At 37.9% G+C, this 25,665-nt stretch overlaps 1 protein-coding gene across 1 annotated transcript in view; it reads right to left on the bottom strand.

The window, feature by feature from the left end:
• The window catches only part of LOC108669209 (Golgi resident protein GCP60), a gene marked incomplete at its 3' end in the record, with an annotated part of 18,541 nt that extends 4,033 nt beyond the window's left edge, over positions 1–14,508 (bottom strand). Inside the window, 5 exon segments of the mRNA XM_047882802.1 lie at positions 2,401–2,504; positions 3,030–3,117; positions 5,834–6,079; positions 7,868–8,015; positions 14,257–14,508. Coding sequence (XP_047738758.1) covers positions 2,401–2,504; positions 3,030–3,117; positions 5,834–6,079; positions 7,868–8,015; positions 14,257–14,467 — 797 coding nt within the window.
• Positions 14,509–25,665: the final 11,157 nt, after the last annotated feature.

Genomic DNA, 25,665 nt, shown 5'->3' with positions numbered 1-25,665 from the left:
TACGAGCTACAACGCTCCTTAAAATCTCTTAAAAATACATCTCCAGGATTGGATCTTGTCCATAATGCCTGTCTCTTATACACATCTAGATGTGTATAAGAGACAGGGTCTGTGCAATGACCGGTCTGTGCAATGACCGGTCCGTGCAATGACCGGTCCGTGCAATGACCGGTCCGTGCAATGACCGGTCCGTGCAATGACCGGTCCGTGCAATGACCAGTTAGTGTTGCAAATCCGGTGTCCGTGTCCGTGTTAATGTTCACCAGTCCGTGGATTTTCATTTTTTTGGTCCTGGTAACATGAGCCTTGATAAGAGAGACAGGCTCAACAATTTCCTATTTTCTGGTTTATTTATTGACAGATAAATGAAGCTCCAACTGTTTTAGTAATGATGCAGAGTTAGTTATTTGACTCATCGATTTCAGATAGGTACTAATAAATTCCGGTCCACATGCAATAACGGAAAAAACACGGACCGGTGTTGCGTGCACTAGTGTTGCGTGCACTAGTGTTGCGTGCACTAGTGTTGCGTGCACTAGTGTTGCATGCACTAGTGTTGCATGCACTAGTGTTGCGTGCACTAGTGTTGCGTGCACTAGTGTTGCGTGCACTAGTGTTGCATGTAAGGTCCTAATCTAAACAATGTTAAGTTAGTTTTATTATAACTTGAAAATGTAATGGAGTTTAAAGTTAAGCACTTGCCATGAAAAGAGATCATTCAAATCCATATGAATCATTATAATGGAAACTGATTTTGAGAACGAATATTTAAAACTGAAGTCATAAATGTTAGATAAAATAGAAGAGCAAGTAACAGGGTGCGTACCAGTATTTAGAGAAAAAATTCCATGAATTTTCCATGACGAGGGCCTATACTTTCAAAAAAAAGTTAAGAGTTCGTAAGTTCATCAGCCAATCATTGACGGCCTTTCGAGCAAAATCCACCAATCATAGACAAGAAAATAGAGCGTAAGAACTTACGTTCACTTAGCGAGTTTTGAAAGTATGGCCCCTGGTTCTAGTAATCTTTGAATGTTAACAGAAAATAGGGTACAGTCGGCGCAGCAGAACCAAACTTTGCCAGAACATGTACAAGATGTGTACCTATCAAACCTACGCATCCACTTGTATATTTATTTTAGTTTACAATTATATTATGAATTCATTTTTCTCCACTGGATCCAAATGGAACCGCTCGACATTAATGGGTTTATACACATGCAGCACAGTGAAACAATTTCTTTTTTTCTTCATTTACTTGCAAATTCCATGATTTTCCATAACCAGAAATGAAATCCCATGACTTTCCGGGCCATAAAAATGATAAATCAAATTCTATGACTTTCCAGATTTTCCATGCCCGGTTTTCACCCTGAAGTAAGCAAAAACTGTACAAAATAAGACGCACAATAATTAAAGTTTTGACATAATACAAATAAATTTTGAAGCACTGCGAGCAAATGACAATTAATACAGAGTTAAATGTGCATTGAAATGCCAGAATTTTAGAGAAATAATAGAGGCAAACAAGAAAGTTTAATATAAATGCAATATGTGGAAAATTAAAGCAGTAAGGGTATTGTTTGAAAAAATATTTCCAGCACTAGGCATTTTCAGCACATGGCATTTTCAACACATGGCATTTTCAACACAAGGCATTTTCAACACAAGGCATTTTCAACACAAGGCATTTTCAACACAAGGCATTTTCAACACAAGGCATTTTCAACACCATGCATTTTCAACACAAGGCATTTTCAACACCATGCATTTTCAACACAAGGCATTTTCAACACCAGGCATTTTCAACACCAGGCATTTTCAACACAATGCATTTTCCACACCAGACATTTTCAACACCAGGCATTTTCAACACCAGGCATTTTCAACACAATGCATTTTCCACACCAGACATTTTCAACACCAGGCATTTTCAACACCAGGCATTTTCAACACAATGCATTTTCAACACCAGACATTTTCAACACCACGCATTTTCAGCACAACGCATTTTCAACACCAGGCATTTTCAACACCAGACATTTTCAACACCACGCATTTTCAGCACAACGCATTTTCAACACCAGGCATTTTCAACACCAGACATTTTCAACACCAGGCATTTTCAACACAAGGCATTTTCAACACCAGGCATTTTCAACACAAGGCATTTTCAACACAAGGCATTTCCAACACCAGGCATTTTCAACACAAGGCATTTTCAACACAACGCATTTTCAACACCAGGCTTTTTCAACACCAGGCTTTTTCAACACCAGGCATTTTGAACACCAGGCATTTCCAACACCAGGCATTTTCAACACCAGGCATTTTCAACACCAGGCATTTTCAACACATGGCATTTTCAACAGAATGCTGCGATAAGACATATATACCTGCAATAAAGCTGCTTGTTGCTGCTGCCGCTGCAGCTGCTGCTGATACACTTGCTGCATGTACTGCTGATAATGCTGATCCTGCAGCTGCCTTATCAGCACGGCTTGCTGCACACAAAACAATAACTTTAATGCTGTATACAATAACTTTTTTACTTTACAAGACCCAGTCACCACATCAATGAACATAACTAAAATTCTTTGAAATATGTCTACAACCATGATTGAACCCCTAGTTTGTAGGATAGCAAACCATCCTTATGCCACGAAAAAAATGCATTGACTTTAATGCTGCAGAAAATCTTGAAAATTTTGCTAGGATTTTGAGTTGATAAATGCAAATTCCGCTATTTTTTTTTCAATTGCGTCGGCCTGCTAAAATTTATGATAAGGATACTTCAAAATTAAATTTTAAAAAACTAGAAAAAAATTTAATTTCTACACTGGAACCTACAAATATACTAGTTTATATCAAGTTATAAGCCTTTTTTGTTCGCGGACTTGGCCGTTTTTTAGGCCAAATGGCAACCCTGAATTACTGTACCACTAATCAGCTCACCAGATCAGGGTTATCAGCTCACCAGATCAGGGTTATCAGCTCACCAGATTACCAGATCAGGGTTATCAGCTCACCTGATCAGGGTTATCAGGGAACTGGTGCTCAGCGTAGCTCCTGAACTGAGCAAACGTCTGCTGGTTGAGGGCGGCTTGAATCTCTCGTCTGTAAACAAATTAAACATATTAATTTATATACCTATATTTTTATTTATACAGTGTATAGGTATCAGTATATATATACAGAAGAGGATAAGAAAACTTTAAACTTTTTAAATAAATACAGCTAATATTTCAGCAACCAAAGTAAACATATTAATTCATATATATTTTTATTTTCAATGAACAGAAGAGGATAATAAAACTTGAAACTTTACAAATAAATACAGCCAATATTTCCTAGATAATGACTGAGAGATAGTAATGCCATTATCTTATCTAAGAAATAAGATGATGACTTTCACATATGATGAAAGGCTTTATATAATTGTAATGAAACACAGCGGTCCTATGAACTAAATAGAAAATATATCTTAGAAACTAAACAGAAAGTTTCTTTGCTGAGCATTCAATAAGTTAATTAAAGCGCTGTACAATATCAAGCATTTCTGTCCAGAGTGCAATAATTAGAATCAGAATTATTCAGATGTAAGGAGTTGTCAAGTAAAAAAATGTAATAAAAATTGTAAGCTAAAAGTGTTATCAGTAAAACCTAGATACTGAAATATTCTTAGGCATTCCAACCATTACAACTGATAAAAAACTGTGAAGTTAATATAGCAATTGAAGCCTGTTTTTTATTTTAATTTCCTGCTATGAGATGAACAGTTCTTATTGTTTAATCAATACGGTATTGATTGTAAATTTCTATTACGAATCCTAATGAGTTCAGCAACAATGCCACACAATGTTGAAGGTTTAATTATAAAGCTTTATTAGAAATAAGTTCTGCATGAATAATTTACTGTAATAAAAGAATCTGTACTTTCAAAAATTAATTTGTACAGTGTGAAAATGACGATGGCCCATACTTTCAAAAAAAGTTAAGAGATCGTAAGTTCATCAGCCAATCATTGACGGCCTTTCAAGCAAAATCCACCAATCATAGACAAGAAAATAGAGCGTAAGTACTTACGTTCACTTAACGAATTTTGAAAGTATGGCCCCTGAATGATATTTCAGTAAAATTTTATATAATTCTAACATTCTGCAGCCAAGAAACATTTTGGGGAACATCAATTTTCAGGTAAAATTTTAATTACAAGATTTAATGCAAATGCTTAAAATTTTTATGAAATGTCAAAAGCTGGATTGTATATTGTGAGAATACTTGACAACACAATGATTTGATGATGTAAATTAAAATTGAATTTAATGATGATGATTTAATGATATCTGTGATAAAGCAATCTTATGTGAGAGAGTAGCAACAGGTGCTACTAGTTATGCCAGAGAAAAAATTATTAGCATAAGGACAATTACATAGCTTGCCATTAGCACTGACTATGCCAACACAGGGAGAACACAAGCAATTTAATTCCTAATGTTCTTCTTAATTCATTAATTAACTTAATTTGAATAATTCACGTCTCTCCATCTCTTCTCATTCCTCATGAATTTACATCCATTCACACCCAGCGCCCTTTCACTGACACAAAACCATTTCCCTTTCTAATTTTTTAGTTTGTTATATAATCTGGACTAAGCCAATGTATCAAATTTTATTAAGAGCTTAATAAGAAAATTATCTATAATAGTACTGTACCATATAAAAAAATAAAACCATGTTTCTTGGAAAAAATCTACATCGCATAAAGAAAAAGTCATAGAATTGCTGTATGGAAAACTTTGCACCACAATCTGTAACTAATCATTATTAACACGTTGACTAGGTACGTATTGATACATATGCGTACCACGAAATGTATTTCTCCAGGAGGTAGTGGTACATAATTCAGGTTGCCTAAAATCGGCCAAATCTGAGAACAAAAAAGGCCAAAAAAGGCCGATAATTCAATGTATACTAGTTTATTTGTAGGTTCCGCTATAAAAATTCCATTTATTTTCTTTTTGCAGTATTTAAAATTTAATTAGGAAGTACCCCTATCATAACTTTTAGCCGGCCAACGCAATTGAGAAAAACTAAATCACGGAATTTGTCCGGAAAAAATGACCGTCTGGCAACCCTGCTTAAAAAGAGTACAAAAAATGAAATAATAGTACAAGATGAAGCAATCGTAGTCAACATGTTAAGCAGATGTGAAATAGTATATAGTGTCAAACTTCCTATTCAAATTTTTAAAAATTAAAGCTAAAAACTTTTAATTCAGAAATTAAATTTTAGAAAATGTCATAGTTCAAACTTTGATGGATTCTAATGAATGGAAAAGCTGAAGGCCCATTACTATTAGGACATATTCTTTAAGATTGAAATGAACCTAAAATTAACCTGCGTGTCAGTCCAGGTAATATATAATGGCTGTTGCTCACTGGTGTTTGGAGCTTCAATTCATACAAGTCAATTACCTTTTGAACAGTGCTTGATAATTAAAAATGCATTCTATCATGAAATAACTAGTACCCTATATATCCGTAATTTCTATGTGCAATTCCTACAAATGTTTTTTCATAACATATTTAAACAAAACCCAATTGTCAGATCAATGAACATAAGCATACAGCCATGATTGAACTCTTAGTTTGTATGATAGCAAAACGCCCTTCTGCCATGAAAAAAATGTACCTATTGACATTTACTAGAAACTAATCAATAAACATACAAACATGTTTACAGCCATGATTGAACCCCTAGTTTGTGTGTTGGCAAAACATCCTTCTGCCACGAAAAAAATGTATTGACATTTACTAGAAACTAATCGTACTTTGTCTGTTCCTGTTGTCTCCGAATTTCTTCCTGCTGAATTCTCTCTTGTTCTTTCTGCAGCTGTAATCTGTGCTCTTCCTCCTGCTGCAGACGCTGCTCCTCCTGCAGCTGCAGGTGGTGCAGGTGGTCAGCAAGACACGCCTCAATGTACGGCTTGAGGGTCGGGGCGAGGCGGTGCAGCTGCTCGATAAACTCCAACTTGGCCTCATCACTCGACATCTTGCCCAGCGACTGCCATGCCAATCTGGTCATGGAGATTATAGAGATTATAACAATTTATGTTATAATCTGCCATGCCAATCTGGTCATGGAGATAATAGAGATTATAATAATTTATCTTATAATCTGCCATGCCAATCTGGTCATAGAGATAATGGAGATTATAATAATTTATGTTATAATCTGCCATGCCAATCTGGGCATGGAGATTATTGAGATTATAATAATTTATCTTATAATTATAATCTATTTTTATTTTATCATTAATTTATGGTGGTCAATCTGGTCATGCAAGTTATAGGTAGTGATTATAATAATTTATGGTGAAAATTTATTTACTTGTGGTCACATGGTATTGCTTTGGGATAATAAATTCAAATTTTTAGGTATATGTGCACACTGCATAGTTCCTTCTCATCAATTATAGTTATAGTAGTTATATAGTAGGTCATTGTTATACAGTATAGTTATAGGTCATTGAATTCTGGCAATAGTGTTGTGGACATTTTAGACCAAAGATCTTCTCAGCCAACAAGCTTCTTTGTTAAAAATCTTGATAATTACTATTATGTCATGATCAGGAGTTACTGATGTCAAGTAATGGTTCATCACTATACTCATGTTCCAATTAATGACTTACATTTTTATTCATTTAGGTCAATAGTGACTGGATATTAAAATCTTTATTGCCATGGCTAGATGTGATTAATATTCACACTAGTCCCACACTGAATATAGGCAAAATATGAATTTTGTTGGACTCATACTCCCAAACCTGATTGAAAAGTTTGCATAAATATAATTAAATAATATTTATTATCAGTACCGTACTCATTAAAAAACAATAAATAAATAAATACCGTAATACCGTAAATACCGTAATAAATAAACAAATAAATAATTACCGTGTACCAGATTTAGAAAGCCAATTTTATATTTTGAATTTCCCTATTAAGAGAATGGGAAGAACAAGCCTTTGCCATTTGTAATTAACAGTCTTCTCATACTATTGCAATGTAGTGAATCAAATATCCTAGCCCACTGTATCATGTATGTGATCCATTGATTTGAATCACATTTCCATTTTTTAATCAGAGTTCATTAAAGTAAATAAATGTACTAACATTCAACAAAAATAAAGATCTCAACTTGCATATAAACTAAGCAGCCCTAAACTAAACTAAGTACATTAGGGTAAATAAATTTATTAACTTCCAACAGAAATAAATCTCAACTTGCATACAAACTAAGCAGACCTAAACTAAACTAAGTACATTAGGGTAAATAAATTTATTAACTTCCAACAGAAATAAATCTCAACTTGCATACAAACTAAGCAGACCTTCTGTCTTGTCCCACGACGTCCCTAATGCCCAGAGTGTGTGAGGCAGCATATGAATATGAACTAAGTACCTAGTTCATATTCATATATGTGTGTTGTACACTACATATATGTATGAATATGAACTTGGTTCATATTCATATAGGTATGAATATGAACTAATTAATATTAGATAAAAGAATTTACTTGTTTACACACGCGCGATCGATGACCAGAGAATTCATTGATTTATATTATCAGTGAGTGGAACTTTTCTTCAGATGATGGTAGATTAAAAGGCAAGTTTCAGGAAGCTTGCCTTTTAATCTACCATCATCTGAAGAAAAGTTCCACTCACTGATAATATAAATCAATGAATTCTCCGGTCATTGATCGTACGTGTGTAAACAAGAATATGAACTAAGTACCTAGTTCATATTTATATACGTATGCTGGGCTCTAAATATATGTATGAATATGAACTAAGCCGACCTTCTGTCTCGTCCCACGACGTCCATAATGCCCAGCGTCTGAGAGGCAGCAGCAGCGTCATCGTAGGGCCCATGGATGACTTGCTGTGTGAGGGCAACAAGGTGACAACGCTCGCTGTATGTCAATTGTATGGCCTTGCCACTTTTTTCTGCAAACATAGAGGTAATATATTACATCCTTTTATAATAAAATATTAAATTCCCTGGAAAAATGTAGCTAGGTATGTTTCTGACCATAAAATTGTTTAAAAAAATCACTATATAGAATAACATTTGAATATTTGGAAAAATGTGTTAACAAGATTTTACCTATTTTTTGCACATTCATCATGCCATGTTGGCAGTTGAAAATCATTGTAAAAAGAATTGCATTAGATTACCTATTAGCAGAGAATTAATACAGTATAATGAGATCTATGAATATCATCAACAAGCCTTGTACATATTATGTTATTGGTTTTTCCTCAAAATAAGGTAAAAATGAACAAAATGAGAAAGGTTGGAATTCTACAAATGGTGGCTAATGAAATCATGTCTAATCCAGCCTGATAACTTGTTCAGTTAGAAATACCAACAAACGGCTACCATGAAACATTTCATTTCATGCTTCTTACCATGAAACATTTCATGAACGAGTTTGGGCTCATTGTAAAGGTCTTTGCAAGGGCTACCGTATCGTATGGCATATCTGAAAAAATTCCATATGCTATTTGAAAGGAGCCAGGTGCAAAATAAAAGCCTCCTGAATTACCCTTGGGAATTGGATAATAAGGGACACTTTGAAATAAAACATTATTTTAGAATATTTGAAGTGTGCATGGTGTAGGTATTCATCCATTACTAACAGTACTCTTAAGTCCTCCTCTTCCTTTGTAGATGATGTAGATGTAGAATAAATTACATTTTCTGAGATTTTTCTTTTACCTTTATTGATACATTACCATATCCACACATTACCATATTATTTATACCTATGATATTACCATATCCATGAACATGCTATTGAGCATGGACAACAACCTTGTCCACTGCAGGCTTCATATCAGCAGCCTTATAGCATTTCTTCTGTAGGTATCTGTAAAGTTTACAGACCGGCTTATAATTTTGCACCATTTTAATTGGGTCAAGTGAATTAACTATAATGAAAAAATCACAAAAACATATCTGAAACAGAAAGGAATATTTTAGTGACAACTATCATATTTTTTGATGAAATTAATCATAGTTTTAGTGAACTACTTTTCAATGTATGTTGCCCAGTGCACAATTCTATCTATGACATCTCTGCACAATTTTGTGATGACCGATAATGCATTAATTTTGGTTAGTGAAATTTTTTTACTGAGCAAGGTAAATATAATCAAAATTATTTTTTATTAATTGATTTTTTCATTAACTGGAGTCTTTGCTAATTGAGGTTTTACTGTAAATGCGTTTTTAGGGTTGTCCCTTATTACCCCATCTTGTGGAAATGGCGGCCATTTTTTTGGAATGAGATACCGGGTATGTTTATTCTGCCAATCACATTTTCAAGGCAACAAATGTGTGCAATTTTTATTGAGTAAAATTTTTGGATACGGCGAGTATTTTTTTCTACAGACCTTAGCAGAGGTACCGTCAACCGGGGCTACTTGGGACACTTTTGAACGTTTTTCATTCATAACTTATTACCATGAAACATTTCATAAACAAATTTAGGCTCATTTTATAGCTCTTTGTGAGGGCTATCGAATGGCATCTTCAAAAAAATTTCATATGCTATTCGTAAGGTGCCAGAAGCAAAAAAAGAGTGTCCCGAGTAGCCCCGTCGAACGGGGCTACTCGGGACACTGGGAATATAACTTCATTTTTAAACATTTGAAGCATGCAGAGCATAGTACTCATCAATTACTAACAGTACTCTGAAGTCCTCCTCTTTCATTGTAGATGATGTAGAGGTAGAATAAATGACATTTTCAGTGATTTTTACTTGTTTTTTTTCTTTATTGATGATATTACCGTAAACATTAATTACCATCAACTGGGGTGACTTCCACAGTGTTTTTGATTTTGTTTTGCAAACAAAAACGGGGTCGTAAACGCTGGGGTCATAAATGCCAGGGCCGTAAACAAGGTCATAAACGCCAGAGTGACTTTGGCCTTCGTTTATGACCCTGCTTTTGTTTGCAAAACAAAATCAAAAACATGCCCAAGTCACCCCAGTTGAGGGTACCATATTATTGATGTGATATTACCATATCCATGAACATGCCATTGAGCATTTACAACAACCTTGTCCACTGCAAGCTTCATATCAGCAGCCTTATAGCATTTTTTCTGTATATCTGTAAGCTTACAGGACAGCTTGTAATTTCACACCATTTTAATTGGGTTAAGTGAATTTACTATAAAAAAAGATTGTGAAAAACATACCTGAAACAGAAAGGAATGTTTTAATGACAACCATCATATGTTTTGGAGAAATAAATCATAGTTTAGGTCAATTACTTTTCATTCTATGATTCCCGGTGCACAATTATATATATAGCATTCTATGTGCAATTTTGTGACAACCCATGATGTACTAATTTTTCGATAAGTTAAATTTTTTTGCCAAGCGAGGTAAATGTAATCAATATTCTTTGTTTTTAATCCTTTTTTTTTCTTAACTGGACCCTTTGCTTACTGAGGCCGTGTCGGAGGACTGTCCCGAGTAGCCCCGGTTGACAGTACTTTTCCAAAATCTCACTTTTCACACTTTTTTTCAGGGATTTTTTAGAGGAAGTAAATGGATGATTTCCTAACTTTCTTTCTGCTACATACCGTAGATAGTAAAAATGAACTTTACGCCACTATTTTTAGTTTTGCAATATTTTATCCTATAAAAGGAAAATACTTTCAAACTTGAAGATAGTAACCTAATTCAATGGCAGGCCTAAAAAATAACAAATACCTATATAAAACTAAATCACAATTGATTCATATAAAATTTTATACAATAAATAATCAGAATGACGGGAAACAGTAATAACAAGTTTCTGAAGGACAAATAGAATTCAAGGCTAAATTAATTTAAACTGATTTAAGGCTTCCTGCAACCATTGATTTCAGGAAGCTTATTTTGTACAGGAAAGTTACACAAAAACCTGCAAATTCCTGAGAGTGGTTAATACCCTAATCAAAATTATCATTGTGATTAATAATCAGAGGATCACCATAATAATACCATCTGATACAATAACACACATAACATTACCAATCTTATGTACTGAGCAGAAACTTCCATATATTGCCAGTGAAAATAATTGTTTTAAAGGTGGTTTATGAAATTCATTAGAAAACAATCAATTTTTCATAGTTTAAATACTTATATAAGTAGACCAGCAAAGTATCATGGATACCAGCAGCAGCATTGTCATGTACGTACATAAGAAATTGATTAAAATATCGAGTAAATGAGGAAATTAAAAATGAACTGATACCGGTACTAGGAAATCTCTGGTGCCACCAGGTTAGAATTCTAACAATTAGGGTTCATATATTTTTTTGATCCACCTCTGCCACTTTTTTTTTTTGAAAGAATCAAGAATGGAGGTTGCAACACTTTAAGTTTAAGATTTCAATTAGACTAAATATTATTTCATTGGCATTTTGTCTCCAAGTCAAAGAAAGCAAATTAACATTTATGAATTAATAACAAATCACGCCACCAATAAAAGTTTAACATGATGCACACCACGTGGCCATTAGCGATTTAACGGAGCACACTCGCATTACTGCTTGTGTAATGAAAGCATACATAGAGCTGTTGTTCTGTTGACTGTTCTTCAGTGGGTTAATGCAATTCCAGTTTCCAATGCCAAGAACATTTCAATACCGGTACACACTTGCCAACTATCTCATATTAAAAAGATTACTGGTAAATTTAATCCTGAATATTGATTGTTTTACTATAAACTAGGTGAGCAGAGCCAATTCAAGAAGCCTCATATGCCACTAATTTTCAGGCATCACTAGCAATCCCATTGTTTAATGTTGTAATGAACTGGAATTGACATTGTAGTGTTAAAGCTTTTAGTATAGGTAGGTACCGTACTGCATATTTGGTTCAAGTTAATTAACATTGGCATAATTCCTGATGAAGATTTGAAATATCTTTGGACTTTTACATTAAGAAATGAATTTATTCTTACTTCTTTCACAATCAAATTTCTTTTGATCATCTCACTATTCTAAATATTTCAAATCTAAGTATTTTGTCATTTCAAAGTCTCAATTGACTATAGAAGTTTAGTTTTCACAAGTATATTCAAGAACAGATCCTGAAATAGAAGGGATATTTCCATTTGTATATACAAACGGGATTAATAAAATACCTACCTACATACCTACCAGCAAGCGACCACTGCTAGCTTGTTCAGTTGCCAAAGGCTAATTCTAGCTGTAGAATCAAATTAAATTATAAAATATATTAATTAAAAATTTTAATTATATTTTTAATAAAAAATTTTGATTAAAAATTTTAATTAAAATTTTTGAATAAAATTTCAAATTAAAAATTAAATTTTATTAAATTAAATTATTTAATACACCTTTTGCTCAAGGTACATGCCTAAGTGCTCAATGATTTATTTAATGCAATAATTGCCACTTCTCATTTTGTATAAGACATGAGATGGTAGAAAACTCATGATGGGAGACAAAATCATTCAGAATCTGAAGTGAAAAAGAATCTTAAGTTAATTAGACAATGTCTACAAAATAGGGCAAAAACATGAAAAATTCTCATCTGGATGCATATCAATAGGTGCTTAAGTTTTGAAATAACTTTTCATAATTTAAATCTCAGGAATGTGTATGATTGTATCAAATCTATTTATTGTGAAATCAAACTTGACATTACCAAAACAAGATCTTGGCGATGGTATTTTGTCATATGCATGATGTGCCTTATGCCTTGAAAGATTTTCAGTTAATCCCATCATTTTGTATGATATCAAAAACTTTGTTGGTATGGATAAAATTGTGATAATTTTATGTGAAAGTTGAAGCTTTTTTTTATCTTAAAACACCTTCATTGCAAAAATTTGTCAGTTACGGATACACGACTTGTGAATGTGATCAAGTAAGGATTTGCCAACGTGGTATCAGATTCGTAACCACACATGATTAGAAGCCACTGTGCAGAAAGTGGTGAATATCACAAGATCTTTGGCAACACCTCAGCAGCAAAATTTAGATTGAAATTATTGCATTCTAGATATTTGCCAGTCTTCAGCCAACTATTTATAAAACAGTTGAAAATCTGAAAGACCGCAAGCAGCGCATGCAGTGAATAACAAGAACAATAATAATTCTAGAACTAAGCAATGGTTACTAGGACGAAGGGTTCACAATAGCTTTGTTGATATGAGCACAGTGATTTAAGGCAGTCCGGGCGGCAGAATCGTGTCAAGCCTCACTCTACTTTGCCACTCTTAATAGATGGCGCCACGTGTCTGTCTGCCACAAAGCTGCCGAGTTATACGTGTTGAGTTATAAGTACCTATATGCAACTTATGTTCCATTTACAATGAGTGGTGCAGATACTAGGAAGTTAGGAACAAATGTTTATGGTCAAATAAAAATGATATGACTGTCTCTGATAGAGACAAGGCTCCACTTACATTTCATATTATTTTACTACACTTTATAAACAGTGTGGATTTGAAACTAGCATGACCAATGGAAGACAGTTAACTACAGCAGGAACATACAAACTTTTTGGTACTTTGCAAGCCTTTTGGTATCGTATGAACAGAGGAGTGAATAGACAGTTTGACAATTCCGCTTGCCCTGTACTCAAGTCTCAAGCAGTCCAGCCTCCAATTGACCATTGTATTCCAAGGAAGTTCTTGTAGATGAAGATGGCTATTTCAACTCAGTTTAAAGATGAAGAAGGCAATTTCAGTTCCCATTGGACGCTGATGTCATGTAAGGTCAAGTCTTCGTCAAGGTGGCTGATGATGATGCTCCAATGACGCCAATATCTTGAGCTGAAAGGCCCTACTTTACAGCCTGCTGAGCCTAGCCTTATTAGGGTGCTTGCAGTCAATTTCATCAAATTTTATCTTCCTTGCCTTGCCACTTGCCAGATTTATGTTATGCAAATAAAACAAACAGCAAAATTGACTACAATTTTCAAAAATTACATTTAAAAATAAGTTTCAAACTTTAACCTGCAATCATTGGATAATGCTGCCTAATTTTCCAGATTTAAGCCAGACTGGCTGCTTGGTCATGTGAGTGGATGGTGGCTACTGGCAAATTTTATTTTTCCAACATGCATTTTATAACTATAAAGTATAAGGGTAGACATGACAATTTTCAGCATGATAATCAGTGGAAGCAGATTCTTAATAAATGACTCACCTTTATAAAACTTAACAACAAGCTTGTATAACTCCTGCAAATCAAACCCCCATTCTGCTTTTACACTTTCTAAATCAACTTCGGTTTTATTTTCAACATCGTTTTGAGGATGATGATTGGATATAGATTCATTCTCACTCGTTCCCATAATATTCAAATTATTAATTCCATTAGATAATTTATTCGCTCCGTCACTAGTATCACTAGCCATTGTTATTTACATCTGACGTCAGCTGGTGTGGCACTGCATCAAAACACACGAGTTAGCTAGGAAATTTACCCTGGAAATAAGACCAGGAAAACCATAAGGATAAATCAACAAATTGCAACCTAATTTACATTTCATGAATGAGGGTAAAAAAGATATGCTTACAATGCTTTATGATATTCTAAGTATCAGTAATTTATCCCAATTTCGCACTGCAAATTTCGGCACGCTTCGTCATATAACTTCCGAATGAAGCCGAAATTTGACAAATTCTCACGAGCTAAACATCACCGTTAGGCACTAATGAATATGTGTACCAAGTTTCATCGAGCTACATTCATTACTTTGGGAGGTATTCAATTCTCACTGAATTTGGGGACCGGCCGCGAGTACGCCGCAAATTTGTCCGAGACGTGTCTCGACTCTCGACAGGCATTGTCGGCCTTTTTGGGCCTATTTTTCACTGCCGATGCTAAAACGTAATTCCTAAATAAATTAAACATGTATTCTTCCTAAATTCATTAAAATAAATTCATAAAATTTCATAAATTCATTAAAAAAACTGAAATGTGTTTATTCAATTTCCACGCTTTTTATAGTCGATGAAGTTTTTTCCGTCTAAAGGCCCGACTGCGGTGCTTATGTAAAAAAAGGCTGTAAGGAAGCATGAGGCAACTTGATCTTAATTGAGAGACAAATCAATGAGGCAACTCTACGTTTGATCTTAATGAATAGATTGATGCAGTAACAGGCACGTGCATGACTTTTTCAGTCGAATCATGAACTAAACAAATTTCAATAAAATACTGCGCTGCGATTTTCGAAGACATGACGCTACACCTCGCTGCTACTTCAGCTTATGAAGTGATAATGCCAAAGACCGCAGTTGTTTCAGCGAAGAGGAATGCTGAAGCTACACCATGCTGTTACATCAGCGATGCTGACTATAACCTATACGCAAGAGCTCGAAATCAAGCTAAAGAAAGCTGTCGCACCGCAGTAAAAACCCTCGAAAAAAGTATTGCTAAAAATGCAAAAAAGAACCCAAAAGCCTTCTTTTTGTACGCTAGCTCGAAGTGCAAGATGAAGGACGGTATTTCTGATTTGAAAGTAGATCAGCGAAAGATATCCTCTGATGAGGGCAAAGCCAACGTATTTAATCTATAGTTCCGGGCTTGAAAGGCAAGTCCTATGAGGAAAGATTAAAGATTATGAAGCTTCCAAGCCTCCGTTATCGACGTCTGCGTGGGGACCTCATTGAAGTATACAAGTATACTCATGGCATATACAAGGTCCCAGAAGGATTACTAGAATTTGAAACAAGAACCAACACCAGGGGCCACGGCTATAAACTAAAAAAACAGCGTTGGAACACATCCATGCGACAACATTTCTTCTCGCTTCGAGTCACCGACATGTGGAACAGCCTCCTTGATAGCATCGTTGACGCTCCGAGTATGAACATCTTCAAAAACAGACTAGACGAAGCTATGCAGGAGCATATGTTCAATCTTAAAATGCCTAGTAAATTACGGACCAGGCAATATGTCCAGCAGCTATCTCAACCAATCGTCAGCTATGGAAAGATCGGGTTCCGAAGGCCGGATCCCTTGTGAATCAAGTCACGAAAAGTTCAAGGATCGGCAACAGGCCATTGGCCTATTTCTTCAACGCCGACACTTCTATTCTATTCTATCAGCAGTAAGTAAAGTTGCTGCCACACTATATGTTGTTTACCTAGTGAGTATAATATATTATGCTACACCACACGGTTATGTCTGCTGTGGAGTCGGAGATGCCGCACCACACAGATAACTCAGCTCTGTGAGTAAGACGAGCGTAATTCATGTCATGGTCTCGCAATCGTGTGTAATTTTATTTTCTGCAAATTGAACCAATTTATTTTATATAGTTTATTTATTTTCATACTACATAACATAGTATAGTGACGTCCGCGCTGAAGAGTAGGCCTGACGTGGCCTGTCGCCGCTTCTTGTAATTTTCGTTCATTGTTCACAGAAGGTCCAAAATCGTGACATTTGACCGGATCTTTTCATGACTGACGATAGTTTGAAACAGCTACTTGACTTCCACCGGGTGCTAGGCATTTAAGTGTGAACATATATTTTTCCGTAGCTTTATCAAGTCTGTTCTTGAACGCGTTCACACTCGGAGCGCCAACGATGTCATCGGGGAGGCTGTTCCACATGTCGGTGATTCGAAGCGAGCAGAAATGTTACGTGGATGAGTTGTAACGCAGTTTTTTAGTTTATAGCTGTGGCCCTTGCTGTCGGTTCTTGTATAAAATGTCTACTGTAAATACGTTTGTCAATACGCGCCCTCATACATCGAGCGTTCAAGACCCTCTAACGGCGGTCACATGACTGCCAAACGACTCCTCAATTCAATCTTGCACAATAACTTCAGCTGCACAACAGTAATTGACCGAATACAACTTTTGATTTACTACAGAAATGAAAAGATCAAGAATTTAATCATGAAAAACAATACATGCAAAAAGTCCGGACCGCTACAAGAAACCAATGTCATTTACAAATTTTCCTGCTTGAAAGAAGGTTGTAGACTTCCTAAAAATGTAAATTACATCGGTTTGACAAGCACGACATTGAGCCGCAGACTCACATGCCATCTGCAAGCTGGAGGACCAAAGAATCACATGCGGGAGGCCCACAACGAGACCATCACCCGTGCCACGTTGGAGGCCTGCACCAGCATCGTCATGCGGTGCCCCGACGCTACGAGACTGTCGATAGCGGAGGCTCTCATCATTAAGGACGAGTCTCCTGCTATCAATTTTCAAACCACCGGATTAGTCAGGACATTGAAATTATTCTCGGATCAATTTAATTTTCGATTTTAAACTGTATCTACGAGACTTTCTGTACGAACTTATGTCATGTCCAAATTTCAATTTTAAGCGTTGTATAATCTCTTCTCTTGTTTGATAATGAATATTGTTATATTCGAAACGTCGCACTGCAATAAAATGTCATTTGGTTATCTGCTTTTTTATCTTCAAGATCCAGCTAGAAATTTCGTTTGGCTTATCGAAAAATAAAATTGTTTAATAAAAGTACGCTTCAAAAATAATTTTTTTTACTTTTATTAAACGTACTTTAATAAAAGTACGTTTAATAAAAAAGTACTTTTCATTTATATATGAATTTTATATATCAATTATTACGGGGCTTTTAACGTACAGAATTTTTTGGTAACGAGGTGGCGTTATAGCTTTAGTTCGTCCCTCTTTTCGTCCCATGTTATCTAATTAATTGGCATACTCTATGTTCAGTGTTCACGTAGCACGTGTGACAAATTTTCGGTTACTAGTATTTGCAGATTTCTTGTAACTAGTATTTGCAGTTAGTCATGGATTCTGTTACCAAGAAGACCCTAACTAAGGCAACTGCAGCAGGAGCCATTCCGAAGGCCACACCGGCAGAAGCAGGCAAGTCAGTTCATGGTTGAATTAATACATATAGGTATTAATTCAACCATGACTCAGTTATCGATGGCTACATCAAGAAGAAGCGGCAGCTGCTCAGCCAGCAGAACAGCAACAGCAAAATGGACGGCTACTGGAAAAACAGAAGATTCGAGCCAGGCTTGAAAATTTGCAGATTAAGGTAGAGAATTAAACGAGCCCCTGCAGACTAAGGTAGAGACTTAACTGAGCCCCTGCAGACTAAGGTAGAGACAACCGAGCCCCTGCAGACTATGATAGCGACTTAACTGTAACTGAGCCCCTGCAGACTAAGGTAGAGACTCAAGTGAGCCCCTGCAGACTAAGGTAGAGACTTAACCGAGCCCCTGCAGACTAAGGCCCCTTTCACACAGGGCAGTAAATACTGCCAGCGTCCGACAGTATTTACTGCCGAACCTTAGCGGACATACGAAATGTGGACTGCTGTTCACACACGACTGCTTTTACTGCGGCGTAGAATTTGACGCCTGACGCCAGCGTCTGTCCTGCTAAAACTGCGGCAGTAGATTTGTCGCGCAGTTTAGCTTGCAATGGTTTTCAATGTAATCTTTCACACTGGGCGGTTTTTTGACGCCAGATCCCGGCAGACAGTGGGGCCGTATTTTAGGTGCATAATAAACAGCACTGCTAGACTGATAGATTATAGACTGATATTGTAACATAAATATCGGTACATAAATATTGTTACATAAACATAAAGATATACATTGTTAAATATATATTTCCTTGAAGTGATAGAGATATATTTTATAAAAGATATATTTTCCATAAAATATATAGGTATTTCCATAGAGATGTATTTACATCATTCTCACATAGAGAAATACAGTGTTTTCATAAAGAAATATTGTTACATAAACATAGAGATGGACTGATGAAGCATAAAGCACTGCAAGACTGATAGATCCCAGCAGTAAAAAGCGCCTCGTGTGAAAGATTGCGCAGTAAATACTGCCGCGGCATTTTTGACGCGGCAGTATCTACTGCCCTGTGTGAAAGGGGCCTTAGGTAGAGACTTAACTGAGCCCCTGCAGACTAAGGTAGAGACTTAACTGAGCCCCTGCAGACTAAGGTAGACATTTCAAATGTCAATACGCGTAACGAGGGCGCGGGTAAAAGCCGGGGAAGCAGCACAGTCAGAAGCAGCACTTTGCACCTCGATCATGTGCTAGAGTTACATTTTTATAGTCTCTCCTAATTTTCAGCAGCAACCTGTTCACGTATTAGGGAAACTTTAACCTTCATCCTGTTTCCAACGTTGCCACGTAAATTCAATCTTGAATTTTTTGAGCTGCAACGATCTAGCGTCAGCGGTTGCCTACCTGACGTCTGTCGCCCTGCCTGACGTCTGTCGCCCCTGCCTGACGTCTGTCGCCCCTGCCTGACGTCTGTCGCCCCTGCCTGACGTCTGTCGCCCTACCGGGACGAGCACGGTACAAACCCGAGGATTGGCGTGCGCACTTGGTCAGAGGTGAGCTGTGTGACTTGTCACAGTAGAAAGCCTGTGATCGGGGGGCGCGTGCTGCTATCTGATAAATCCAGGAAGTACCTAACATCCGCAATGACTAACAATTACTATATAACTATAACTGAATAACTATAACTATTACTGAATTCCTATAACTATTACTGACTAACTATAACTATTACTTTAAAACCATAACTGAAACGAAAAGTGAAACCTCTGTCGTATTCCACTACCATCTTCCCGATCTTTGGACTGCACCGGTGCGACACGGACCTCATTCGAGCGGGGGCCATGATCTATCTTCAGTTTTCAACATTTGTGTGACAGTTTTTGTTCCGTATTAAATAAATTTGTTGTATTTTCGATTATTTGATATACATATGATTCTTGGCTCTTAGCGTTTTCGTTAGATTTAAATACAAATTTCTAGGAAACTCGTGTTTTCACAACCTATGTGAACGAATGAACCTTACAGATTCAAATAAGAACACTACAGGACTTCCAAGTTAGGAGAACCAGCAATGCATCGTGCTCCACTCTGTGAAGTTACCGTTTCGTCAGCCAAGCTTTGGGCCCTGACGAGGAAGGGGAATGAGATCGGAGAGTTGTTGAATTACTATCCTGGTGGAATCGAACTTCTTCTACAGCTAATACACTGAAAATCTCGTGATAAAGTAGCAAATCTTCTAAACTCGTGCGAAAGCCAGGGATTGATGTAGTGGGTTAATGCTCAATAGGAACGAATAGATTGATTCCTTTGACTAATCGAGAGACTCATCCGTCGTAGGGAGGGTGGTGCCGCACTTCCACCTTAATCATTCTCTGCCCGCTCGGCTCGTTCGCATCTTTCGTCACCTCGAGTCTTTAGTCCGCGCGAGTTGGCCTTGCGTAACCGAAGGCCAAGACCGTTGTCGATCGACACTTTGTATAAAGTGCGATAGAGCTTGAGTATGAAAAATTGGCTTTAGGACGCGAGCAGAGACAGAGATCAACTTTGAGCTCCAAACCCCCATCAGTCCAGACAGCAGCTACATCGCCTGCGCATAGTTCCTAGATATCATTCGATCACACATCAGCTTCGTATCTATGAATTAATTCAGTCCAGTCGGTAGTCTCCGTGATGAACAACGAATAGTCTACTATACATGGCCGTGACGTGATATACGGTTCTCCACTGTTGTCACTGTTGTTTACAGCACAACGTAGCCGATTAAGTAACAGCGACTAATGTGCGAACTCGAGTCGGACAATTCATAGTTGGATTTCATAGTCACGCCAACTCCAGTCACTATGATCTCATAGTCACGTTGGACGCATTGCATCATAGTCACGGCATCGCGAAGAAAGAGATTTACAAGACAAGGGAACGGAACGATACTCTCAATTGTTTATAACATGGCTAAATAGATTCCAATTTTTCAACCTACAGTGGGGGGAAATAAACATTCGTACACTTGAAGAATCGTATTTTAATGTATGTAAGTACTAAGTACACAAACTGAACAGGAGAAGTGATTTATATTACGTATAGAGGCGCATTGTATTCAAAAATAGCATCAATAGAAATTAAATCTCAATGCAACAAAAATTAATGCAACATGTTAACTTCTTCGGGTCAAAAAAGTATTCGTACAAAACAACTTTTGACTAATATTTCACACCAGAACATTCCAGAATGTACTAGAAACATGTAGCACGTTCCAGTAATGTAATCAGTAACCATAGTTAACGTATTTTGCAACTACCAGATCATTCTGCAACTGCCCGTAGTATAAGAAGGTCTCAAAAATGGCTAAAGGTAAAGTACTAACAAGTTCCCAAAACAATTAATTCTATCGCGTTGGAAGGAAGGAGAAAGTTATAGGAAGATTTCTAGCCACTTGAATGTTCCTTTTAGTACAGTTGCTTCGTTCATTGGACGCTTCAAGACCCGTGACAGCGTTGAAATTCCCCAAGAAACATTGAGAATCTTAAGGTGGTGTGCCAAGAAGAATGGTATAAAATACCAGTCAGCATCTGCAAATCATTGGTCGAGACGTATAGAAATAGACTGGTATCTGTTGAGCTGAATAAAGGGTATTCAACCAAGTATTAAATTAAATTAATGCGGATTTATTGTTTTGTACGAATACTTCTCTCACCCGAAAAGTGGACATGTTGCATTGTTTTTTGTTGCATTGTGATTTAATTTCTTTTGATAGTATTTTTGAATACTATGCGTCTCTATACATAATTTAAATCACTTTTCCTGTTAAATTTATGTACTTACATACATTAAAATACGATTTTTCAAGTGTACGAATATTTATTTCCCCCCACTGTATATCTTCAGATAACTTCCATAAATATACTTATTATGAAACGGGCGCAATCGGCAAATTTTATGATTAGCAAGCTTCGAATTCACACCGTCCTAAGACCTTGCGAATATAAATATTCGCATTATGTGCAGAAGACATCATCGGATCACCTATCGGAGGAGACGCCAAAACGAAACTATTCACACACAATGCTCCAATCTTGGGACTCTGAACTGTAACCCCTAGGCCATCTTGCCACTAGGCCACATACGATTACTGCATCTAATAGTTTCAATTTTGTAAGTTTTCAGATCCTTCGTCAATTTCCGGAGTAACAAACTGACACGGATTCTGAAGTGCTCGTTGGAAGGCAACGGGCAAACTGCCTTCCTGTGCACAGTGTCTCACGATTCTCTTATACGCCATGGCTATCAAGAGCCAAGTGAAGAAGCGTGAGGTAAGGAGGCGCAGTTAAAGGAGCTGCGCGAGCATAATTCCCAACTGCAGTAAGAGTTGTTGGGTAAGTTTTTTGGTAAAAAACGGGAGTTTTCAAGTTTCACTGAATTATTCGTAATTATTATTAAACAAAAATGGATGAAAATACCTATTGAATATTTTTTCATGTTGAGATAAACATTAGTGTACAATTAATTCTCATTCAATTTATGGCGTTTAGATGTATTCAATTGCAGCAGAAAGATGCCAAGGTGCAGCACCTGCAAGTAGTCAGGAGACTGCAGCTACACTAGAGCGCCGAGTGCAGAGCTTCTGGAGCAATGTGAAACGAAACGACCAAAAATTGGAGAACTACAAAAAGAACTTCGAGGGGTGCAAGCGCCCCAGTTATTCACATCGCCTTCAATGCTTCAATGATGATGACGATGAGGAGGTGGCGCAAGTTGGCCATTTTCCTTGCTCGGTGGTTCGCCTCCTATGGCGCAAGGGGGACTCGCCCGGGGCCAGCAGCTGTTGGCCCCTGGAGCGGCAAAGGATCCACCAGGGGGCGGGGGGCAATGTGGGATCAAGCCGCAAGGGGAGGTGCCCAACACACCCCTGTTCACAACAGAGGAAGATGGGACTAGCCGCCCCGGAACCCTCTTTAATAACTTTCAAGGCGACCCTCGGGGGCCCGCATCAGTGCCTGCCGGACGGTGGCGAGCAGTTTTGGACCGGCTGGCAGCGGCCCTTAGGGTGCTGTCGGCCGCCAATATGGCGAGGCACCAGAGGGCGTGCCTGGTGTGGGGGCTCTGGGGGGGGGACAAGTCCCTGACGGGGATCGACGGCCCAGAAATGGAAATGGACGTTAGTTTTGCGCCGGAGATCCCGGGAGGATCCAATGATAGATCCCTAAGGCGGCTTGCGTCGGAGATCCCGAGACGCTCCCGAACTCGCTCCAGAAGTCTTCGTGAATTCCCGTGCCTCTCCCCCCGACTGCACATTCGATGCCCAAAACCAGAGACTCCTTTATATACACGTACAAGGAGTACATGTAGGTGAATACATGTTTCAAATGTAACTATTGTGAATATACCGCCATGTATATGAACCAATTGCAAAACACATTTTCTTAAAACATTAGCTGGGGCTATGAATAATAATCCTCAGCATATTGGCTTATTACGTCTAATTCGGACATGTGCCAAAACCATCAAAATTCCTCGACGCAAGCTCTGATTTGTAGATATTCGGTTACGGTGCACCAATTGCGCATCTAGCCCGAGAATTGGTCTCAGGAGTACTAGAAATGTGAAGGCTACGTCTAACAAAATATATAAGATTTTCAGATCGGCCAGCCTGGAAACTTCTATATCACCAATTTTTTATTGGAGGCTCCAGGCTGGACCAAATGAAGCTCCAGGCTGGACCAAATGAAGCTCCAGGCTGGACCAAATGAAGCTCCAGGCTGGACCAAATGAAGCTCCAGGCTGGACCAAATGAAGTTTCCGCCTGACCGATTTTTTGACTTGCAGTCATCGTGCAAATCACTATACGTAATTAAAGGAAATGTATGTCTGCAGAGATTGAGAAATTCAGCCATTCATGGCTCGGAGTATAAATATATTCGCGAGGACGGCATTTTGTACAGATTTTGCGCGAAACCTTAGTTGCTCGCAACTTATATATAAAATCTCATTTTACCCGTCTTCCAATTGCCCACGAATCTCCGATGGCCGGACATTTCTCTGCACGCTAAACGAAATAACGAGTTTCCGGAGTTTTATTTTGGCCAGAATTTTAATATTGCTATTCTTAATTGTTGTATCATACGACAAATACCAGCGTATTCCCCACAAACGCATTAAACCGGCACCACGTTGACCAGAGCACCGATTTGTTCTGAACCGTTTTCACGCGTCTCGATGGACGTAGTCGAACCACTCTTCCCATTTTCCTCAGCTGGCCACAGGTATGTACTCACTTCATTAGATTTAGTAACGGGATTTTCCGAGGCAATTCCGCTCAGGATGATTGACTAATGCGGTCGCGGAAGCCTTTGTGTAAATATGTTCTGGAATTTCAATACCGCGTGAAATTTTGAGCGACAACTGAGCATCATTTACCTCAAAGCTCATGGGCGAGCTCCATTAACTGTTGGGTGTTCAGACCGTGTTCGTTTCGCCCTATCACCCTGAAACTTGCGGTCGCTGAAACGTTTACGGACATACGGAAAACCCATATAGAAACTGTAAACCTTGTTCTCCTGCGCTTACGCCAGCATGGTCTGACCGCAAGACCCTCTAAGTGTCGGTTCGGTTATGGAGAGCTGAATAATTCAGAGATTTAAAAATTTTAGACACCAGATTTCGCGCAGATATCTGAAATAGATGCCATTGCTGCCATTTCCGCTCCTCAAAACAAATGAAGCGTTGAAATCCAATTTGGGAATGATCTCGTACTCTCCTAAATTCATCAAAGATGCGTAGGCTACGTTATCACTATCTAATTTGCTACGATAGGGTTTTGAAGAACTTTTCACATTCTCACCTCGCCAGTCGACCGATTTCAATTCAATTAGAAATTGCCTCGTATCTGAACCTATTTAGCGTTTGCCCAATTTGTCTAAGCCATTCACGCTGTGAACTGACGGCATCAGATTTGTTCTTTGCCATTATTACGATGAAACTGCGTTCCCCGTTGCATCCATCAGCAGGAGACTCCAAGAGGGAGAAGAAATATTCCGCAATTGAGAGTGAATGTCCTGCCCTTGGGGGGCCGACCGACAAATTTCGTAACTATCTTCTCGGATAAGAATTCCTACTTGAAGTCGACCGCACACCTTTGGCCTTTCTTAGGGAAATTATGTCAGCGTCGACGTACAAGAACGACCACGGTAACCTGACGATGCCTTTACCATTCAAGTCGTCGTCCGATTCGCGATTAATAAAGTCGCAGTCTTTTAGAGAACGACCAACACTTTGACGAAGACAACCATCCGTGCACAACCCAGAAATCCTGGGTCAGTGCCTGGAGAATGGAGATCCATGAGTAAAAGCCTCGAGGCCGGCCATGCTGAGCCAGTTCCTGACGAAGAGCGAGAACCTCCAGTGGGAAAGGCATGGTGGCTGCCTGTTTCTCCCGTCAAACATCTGAAGAAAAACAGGGAGCGTGTCATGTTAGACTGCTCGGCGCCATATCACAGCGGCTGTATGAATCGATCATTGCTCAACAGTCCAGATCAAAATAACCGGCTTTGAGGCGGGTTGCCTGGATTTAGAGACTGCTTATACGGTTTCCGTGCAGATATCGAACACACGTTCTTCAATTTCCCTTGCATTCATGAGAAAGATTACGTTCGCTGCTTTTGGTTCGACAAGAATGCATCTCACCTGAAACTTGTCCAATATCGCGTACGCGTGCAAGAGATTTTAACGAAAGCGAGTGCAATCAACTATTTCAAAGTGTGCTTCCGTATGATTTTAATCCATGG

This window comes from Hyalella azteca, unplaced genomic scaffold (genome assembly GCF_000764305.2).
Source record: "Hyalella azteca isolate HAZT.00-mixed unplaced genomic scaffold, Hazt_2.0.2 contig11366, whole genome shotgun sequence".
Taxonomy (NCBI): domain Eukaryota; kingdom Metazoa; phylum Arthropoda; class Malacostraca; order Amphipoda; family Hyalellidae; genus Hyalella; species Hyalella azteca.
Note: the sequence above shows the minus strand (reverse complement) of the source record. Positions and strands in the feature narration are given on the sequence as shown.